General features: G+C 39.4%; 1 protein-coding gene across 1 annotated transcript; it reads right to left on the reverse strand.

The window, feature by feature from the left end:
• Positions 1-42: 42 nt before the first annotated feature.
• Positions 43-7,573, reverse strand: LOC116523331 (nucleolar RNA helicase 2-like). The gene is made up of 4 exons (XM_032238439.1): positions 7,240-7,573; positions 4,683-4,937; positions 1,199-1,274; positions 43-254 (listed from the first exon to the last, which is right to left on the reverse strand). The coding sequence occupies exons 1-4, from the start codon at positions 7,345-7,347 to the stop codon at positions 58-60; spliced, it is 636 nt and encodes a 211-aa protein (XP_032094330.1). The 5' UTR covers positions 7,348-7,573; the 3' UTR covers positions 43-57.
• Between the last annotated feature and the right edge of the window lie 393 nt (positions 7,574-7,966).

The raw sequence follows: 7,966 nt of genomic DNA on the forward strand, positions 1-7,966 counted from the left end.
AATCTACCGTGCATGAGTGACTAATGTATTTTTGTCCCCCCACTCAAGTTTGTAATTTCATTGTGACTTAATTACCTTTGGTGAACGGCCTCTTTTTCTTTCCTGTGGATCTCTATCAAGTTTTTCAATTAATGGAATGGCAAAGGAGAATGTTTTCCCTGTTCCTGTCCGAGCTTGGGCAATTACATCTTTGCCTTCAAATACTGGCTTGAAAGTCTTCACTTGTACTGGAAACAGGTGGGTGACACCACGAGCTGTGGAAGAATACGATTAGATTTTCTCTAGAAAAATATATGTTTATCATGATTAGTCCTAAATTTTTCTGTAACAAAACTTAAAAAAAAAAAAGAAAATACACAAGAGAGACTATGCTAGAGACATTTTTATTAAATACTTTACAAATTACTACACTCAAGTGACATGGAGTAAATCCAAGTCCAGCATTCTACCTAAAAGCAACAACATCCAGCAGATCTATGAATCAAATCTTCCTTCCTTCTTCCTAGAACAGTGTTTCTCAAGCTTAAAAACTTTTACATGTGTGGACTTCAAGTCCCAGACTTCCAGCCAACATAAAGTTAAAGTCCACAAATCTTAAAGTGGCTGAGACTGAGAAATGCCATCCTAGACATTTACTCTGATAATTAATCTTATAGATCATGGCATATTTTTTTTCTTTTGTCATGAGGCTACAACTAATTGCTGAACTCTAGAATGATTAAAAAAATGCCTGGAGAGCACCTTCCTACAGAAATATGCAAAATATCAATTGTAAAAGGATTTCATACTACTCAGGTGTTTGCACCAAGAAATTACAGCTTTTATCATTTTTAACCAAGCTATCTACAGTATGTATATCTACATGAAATGTTGTCTGTGGCACCAAACATTATTATTCCTCAACTTTTATCTCATAAAGAACATGAAATTTATTCATGAGTTTACAGGATCTAGTAAAAATCATAGTAACATCAGAGTAAGTCAAAACTGACCCCTTACTTCTAAAAGAAAACAGCATATTCATTTGAAAACCAAATTAACTTCTATGCAAATCTTTTGCAGGCAGTAATTCATCAATTAAATTAAGAATATTTCAATTATACCAATTCTCATCTGCTAACATCAAATCCTTTCGTGCAGAGATCATCAGGCTACCCGATAAAATTTGCTTTGGGCTGAAAACATTCAAAGAATGTACCTTTCAGAAGATCAAGGGTTGCTTTAGAGATATCAAAATTGCTAAAAGCACCTTCCTTTTGTTCTGCTGTTAGTTCCTATTTGAAACAAAAATAAAAAGCAGTTATTTTTATAAGATTTTAATTCCAAAAAATATTTAAAGAACTGAAAGAAAAAAAGCATCTACAGTACTCAATACCCACACTTTGAAATATTCCCAAGGGGGAAAAATTAAATGCAACTATTGTTATAATTTATTTACAGAGCAATAATGTATGCAGCATGTATGTGTGTAATTAATAACATAGATGTGCTAAGATTGTTAAATACAAAATGCACCAAAGATAAACATTAGCAATACAAAGAGTAAGAAAATATAAAATAATGGAGGACAATTACTACCCTTATTTTCCCTGAAAATAAGACCTTCCTGGATAATCCAATCGGGCTTTTGAGAGCATGCGCTAAAATAAGCCCTCTGCCAAAAATAAGCTCGTCCCAAAAATATTGCAATACAGCAGCAGCTATGAGGTGACAACGCTCACCACCTCATACACCTCAAGAATAATAAGACTTCCCCGAAAATAAGGCCAAACACTTATTTTGGGGATCAAGCAAACCGGCACTAAAAAAAAGCCAGAAACCCACCCCTGCCGAGGTGAGATTGGAACCATCCTTGGTGTTCCTCTACAGAAATCCCTTAAAAATTATTATGTCAACAGGCTCAGGAGTCTCACAGAAATGGAGATTTAATGAGGTGGCTAGATTGTATATAACATCTATGCCAGTGATGGCAAACCTTTTTTGGCTATCCTGGGAAAAGTGGGGGGAGCACGGGGGGGGGGGGCGTGCACTGGCATGCCACACCAATGCTATGTGCACGACCACCCCAAGCACATGCGCATGCACACGATCAGTGACCACCACCCCGCTTTTGCCGTGGTTTTTTCACCTTCCCCAGGCTCCAGAGGATTTCTAGGAGCCTGGGGAGGGCGAAAACAGCCTCCCCTGCCCCGCCCCCCTGGACGCCCTCCGAAACTTCCCTGAAGCCTCTGGAGGGCAAAAAACAGACCTACGGGGAACCCAGAAGTTCGGGAATGGTGATTTTTGGGGTTCCCATAGGGCCGATTTTCTACCTTTGGAGCCTCCATGGGTCTTCAGAAGGCTTCCCTGAAGGCTCCGGAGGGTGAAAAACAGCCCTACGAGCAAACCGGACTTCTGGTTTGTCCATAGAGCCATTTTTCTCCCTCCGGGGCCTCAGGGAAGCCTCTTGAAGGCTCCGGAGGGCGACAAACGGTCCTACAAGCAAACCGGAAATCCGTTTCTGAATTTCCGGTTTGCCCATAGGGCTGGTTTTTCGTGCTTTGAAGCCTTCAGGGAAGCCTTTGGAGGGCGAAAAATGAAGTCAGCTGGCCAGCACACACATGGTTGCTGGCCAGCTGACAGGGCAACACCTCGCATGCCCTAACAAATGGCTCCGTGTGCCACCTGTGGCACGCATGCCATAGGTTCACCATCACGGATCTATGCTCTTCCTACCCTGTTTTCTATTTAATATTATTTTAATTTTAGAGTATTTTTGTAATTATTTTTTTATGGTTTTATGTACACCACCCAAGTCACATTTCGCTGAGATTCATGGCAATAAATATGTCTGATAAGTAAATGTCTTTTTTTTAAAAAATGTTTTATGGGTACATTTTTTCTTTAAAAACATAAAAAATTCCATGTCTATCTGAACAGTCTGGGCATAATTCATTTTGTGTAAAGGTACAACAATAACCATTATCATACTAGTAATTTTAATAAACATAGCAATATTAATCACAAAATAATAATACAATTAGTTTGTCCATCTTCCAATATTTTCAATACACATTTTATTATCTCTTTAAATTCTTTTTAAATTCTAACCTCTGTTTCTGTTAGTTAATGATTGGTAAAATATATCCCATTTTAAAAAGTATTCTGCTTCTTTCTTTTATCTTAAGTGTCAGTCTACCCATCTCAGCACATTCTAATATTTTTTATTACATTTTCATAAGTAAATGTCTTGTTGCAGTATAGTCTACATTTGGAGACAACTGGGAACTGGCTACTTGATTATTAAGTGAAGCAGTCACTACGTGAAACTATAATTGCACTTATGATCTTCAGCTTTCCTTTGCTTTACAGACCTGTAAAGGTCATAAATGCAAGTATTGGTCACAAAGTTACTTTTTCATCATTGTCACAATCAAACAATCCCTAAAACAAAGAATACCTATTAAACATCATAAGAAAGTGGCTCTATACCTCAATATATGTTAATATGATAAAGGACCTAATATTACCCATCTTGACCGCAAGAATTGTGTATGTGCAGCAGTGGAAGAGCGAAAATGCCCCTTCAGAAGAGGAGACGATAAGGAAGATACTAGTCTGTGTGCAAATGGACAGACTAACATTAAAAATAAAAGAGAAAGGAGATACAGAATACTATGCTACAATGGGATAGATTCTACCAATGGTTAGAAACATGAGGTAGAAGTTGGAATGTGGAAAAAATCAGGTTAGGTGGACATGGAAAGAGATACTATATATGTATTAGAATGTAGGTATTAGAATGATAGATAAGTTGACATACTAGAATATGATGGTCAGAAATTACTGTACAACACTAGCACTGTTTAAAATAGTATATATGTTATTTTGTTTTTACCTTTGTTTTCTGGCAAGTGGAACTCCAGGACAATTATACTGTATTTAATATATTTATAAGTAAACAATAAAAATATATTTTAAAAAAGGAAAGTGGCTCTATATCTTAATATTAACATACTATATTTGAAATCAGAGAATGAGATATGCAGCCTGATTCTATGCTTTTCTATGCTCCCAGTCTATAAAATCATGTTTATATACCATATTTTTCGGACTATAAGATGCACCTGTGTATAAGATGCACCAAAGATTTCGAAGAGGTAAGAAAAAAAAGTTATTTTTGCGAAAAATGGGCTGAAAATGGGCTGTTTTTTGGAATAACTGTGGCATTTTTGCTTTTCCCCAGAAGCACTTTGCAGGCTTCAGCAGTGCTGGAGGAAGGCAAAAATGCCCCCGTTTGTGAAAAACGGGCAGAAAATGGGCCGTTTTCCGCAAAAACAGGAGCATTTTGGCCTTCCTCCAGCCCTGCTGAAGCATGCAGAGTGCTTCTAGGGGCTGGGGGAAGGATTCCAAATGGGTTGCGGGGGCGGGACTTCGGGAGGCCAAAAATGGCTGTATTCAGTGTATAAGATGCACCAACATTTCCACATTTTTAAGGGGAGAACGGTGCGTCTTATACTCCGAAAAATATGATTATCTCAAAAATACTTAATATGCAAATAGAAATGCACATAAAGATTATACTAATGAGTCATCAAGATTACGCTTTGCCCTGACATAGTTGTAAAATGCCTGATCTTTCTACTTTATAGTGTTGGCATTCTAAATAAAATATATTTAGTACAGGGAATAAATAATCTCACCTCATCTTGATCACTTCCACATTCTATATGTGAATCTTCACAAGAATTCTTCTCCTTTTTTGAGTGCTTTACCCCATTACTCATGTGAGATATTGAATTGCATTCCGAAATTCCATCTTCATTTTTAACAGCCATTTCTTTCTTTTTTTTAATTTTCTTTGCTTTTGGTGGCTCCAACTCCAAATCCAGTAATTCAGTCTCGGCTAATGTATGCTTTTTCCGTTTCTGCTTTTCTGCTTTATCTTTTTTATTCTTCTGTAAAGCAAGCATATTTGAACAAACATATTCAAATTATTACACATACTTTCTTCAAACCCCCACAAATCATTTTCCTAACATTTATTACAATGTTAGGAATATAATTTTATACAGAAGAAACCAAGAAGAACAGAATCGTTGCTAAAGACATATTGCTACATTTTTGGTGTGAACAGGATGCAGAAAATGGAAAATGTGTTTTGTTTTAGATCTGAGACAAACATACTGCAAATTGAATTACACATTAGCAAAAGTCAAAGATTCTGGGTTCTGGGCTACCTGAGTGGTGCAAATGGTTCCTGTAGTCTACAATTTTTTCCTCTAAAAATCCATTCCTGCTCCCACACAATTCAGTGACCCTAAGGACACAGATAAACCTCCAAGTGCTTCAAGGATCCTCTAAAAGGATGCAATGACCAGCTGTCTGCAAGGAATAAAAATCCTTCCATTCCCCACTATCCTGTCAGAGTTGAAGCAGCCTCTTGGATGAGAAACGAAACATCTTCAAAGAAAAAACAAGAAAGTCAAGTTGCCTCCTGAAAAAGCACCTTTGGGACAACCTGGATGACTGAGAATCTCTACAGACTTTGTGCATTAAATGGTAATTAATGCTCCATCCACAAAATTTACTATTGACATGAAAGATGACATTTAAAGAATACATAACCATCAAGTTTTAAAACACTATCTTTCTACTAATTAAACAAATGACACATTTTCCCCTTTGGCATAGATTTCATAATACAGTATTTTACAAGAGCAGTTTTAATGCAGAATTCAATATAATTATTAAATATGCAATACATTTAAGTGATGTATATCCATTTATTATGTTCATTTTGGGGATTTCTTTTATTTCATTTGTTACTATAACTTAGTAACTAATTTTATTATGTCATTTTACAATTTGCAAGGCTGCCCAACTCAACACCAATTTGTGCCCCTTACAGTAGAAACATAAGAAACAATTTTTAAAAAAATAAGAAATTCAAAGAAAAAATGTTTTAAATTTTATGTATTGTTTTCTCTATTTCTTGTTAAAAATTGTAATATAATTATTAAAAATATAGGAAACAAAAAGAGTGATTTTTTTTCTAATTCTTTTTTCGTTGCCAAAAGCAACAATAATCAATGTTTCAGTAATAGGTTACTATTGTTAAGTAACCCAAGTCTGAAAATTAAAAGCATTAAAATATATCCCCAAAGATGGATATTAAATTAAGGCTCAATAACAAGAAATCATCAGAGTTATGTATTTAAATGAGGTAATTATATTTCCTTCATCGCAACTGATCTTCCTTTTACCCAAACCTAGGGCCTTCCAGATGTATTTTGATTCCAACTCTTGAAATCAATTACCTAACAGTCACCCCAATCACCCCAAAATAGGGGTACAAGAAACTTTATTTATTTTATTTTATTTATTTTGTTAAGCATGTATAAGGTAACAGTTATAAGTATAAACATGATTATAAATACAGGAAATGGATCCGAATAAGTGGGGACAGTAGTGGGGGAAATTATCCAGAGGAAAAAAATATTAGCCAGATATAAAATGTTTAGAAATACTGAAAATATTCAGAAACAAGTAGAAATATAGAGAAATGGAAATGTAACTGAATATCCATTGTACAGGGATCTTTTACTAACTCTTCGTTTTCTATCACAAAAACTTTCATTACGAATACCTTAGTTTACACATAAAACGATATTTGGTGCATTTCTCGCCATGCCTGCTTTTTGTTTTACATGCATATATTATATTTATTACATATAAACCTTGAAATTATAAGATCGCTGACAAGCTGGCAAAAATAAAAACGGGTGAAAAGGTTAAATTTTAAGAAAGCGGAGGAGGGACTCATTCCGGCCTTCCGCTCCTCCACGTGGCCCTACTTTTAGAACCAGGAGGAAGGAAATAAGCAAGTTTGTAAATATGTGTATACGGTAAACATACGGTAAAAACTGGATTATAAAACATTTTTGGTGGGAAAGAAATAGGAGCAAGACGTCAGCCTCTCGTCTTAGTATAGCCGCTATAACTGGGGGTGCAGATTTTTGTACGGGTAGGAAGCCCGGGGAGAGGGGGATGAACGACGGGGAAGCCCTACAACGGGGAAGCCTCCGCCGCCCCGAGCCCTCCGCTTCCGGAGCTAGGCCAGACCGACACCGCAGCAAGCAGGCCGCTCGCTTCCTTGCGCAGCCGCGTCGTTTCTCGCCCCGCTGCCCCGCCTTCGGCCCCTCCTTCCCTGGCCGCTTGCTGCCGCCACGAGGCCGGTCCGCCGGCCTAGCCGCCTACCTTGCTCTTTTTGGGGCCGGCGTGGTGCGGAGCGGCGTCGGGCTCCATCGGGGTCTCGGGCTCCAGGTCGTCCTCGCTCTGGGACTCGAAGCGGGGGGCGGCGGGCATTTCCTGGGACTCTTGGCCGCGGAGGTGATGGCAGAAGCGGCTACTCGAAACCGAGGCCGGCGTGAAAGGAAAGAGCCCCGCCCCGCCGGCCCTGGGGAGGAAAGGGGGGCGGCGCGGGAGGAGGAGCGGCGGCCGCGGAGCTGCCAGGAAAGCGCTGCGGCCGTGCAGGGGGAGAAGCTGCCGGGAACGAAGCTGCCTCTGTACCCGCCAAGTGGCTCGCTGGGGCTGCAGGTACGGCGTCACCCCGCGGGGCAGCCAGGTTGCCCACGTGGAAGGCAGGCCGCCGGGGCTCTCCTGGTTGCTGCGGCTGGAGAGACCGGGCGGCGCTGGTGCTCTGGGAGAGCTGAACCGTTCCTGCCTCTGGGTGGCAGCCGGGCTGCTTTCGGCGCGTCTGGAAGGGGACGGGGGCGAGGTGTGGGTGGGTAGGAATTGGAAAAGGTGAGGGGAAAGAAAGAAAGAAAAAGAAGAAAGAAAGGAGGGAGGGAGGGAGGAAGGAAAGATACAAAGAAAGGGAGGGAGGAAAGGAAGAAAGGGAGGGAGGAAAGGAAGAAAGAAAAAGAAGAAAGGAAGGAAGATTGAAGGAAAGATGTAAAGAAAGGAAGGAAAGGAAAAAAGAGAG

The sequence above is a fragment of the Thamnophis elegans genome, unplaced genomic scaffold (genome assembly GCF_009769535.1).
Source record: "Thamnophis elegans isolate rThaEle1 unplaced genomic scaffold, rThaEle1.pri scaffold_173_arrow_ctg1, whole genome shotgun sequence".
NCBI classification, from domain to species: Eukaryota; Metazoa; Chordata; class Lepidosauria; order Squamata; family Colubridae; genus Thamnophis; species Thamnophis elegans.

Bases quoted from the DNA above. Each gene is read 5' to 3' on its own strand.
- LOC116523331 (XM_032238439.1), bottom strand. From the start codon at position 7,347: ATGCCCGCCGCCCCCCGCTTCGAGTCCCAGAGCGAGGACGACCTGGAG. The intron at 1,275-4,682 runs GTGAGATTATTT...TGTTTCAAATAG, and splicing joins GTGGAAGTGATCAAGATGAG to GAACTAACAGCAGAACAAAA. The intron at 255-1,198 runs GTACATTCTTTG...ATTCTTCCACAG, and splicing joins AACCCTTGATCTTCTGAAAG to CTCGTGGTGTCACCCACCTG.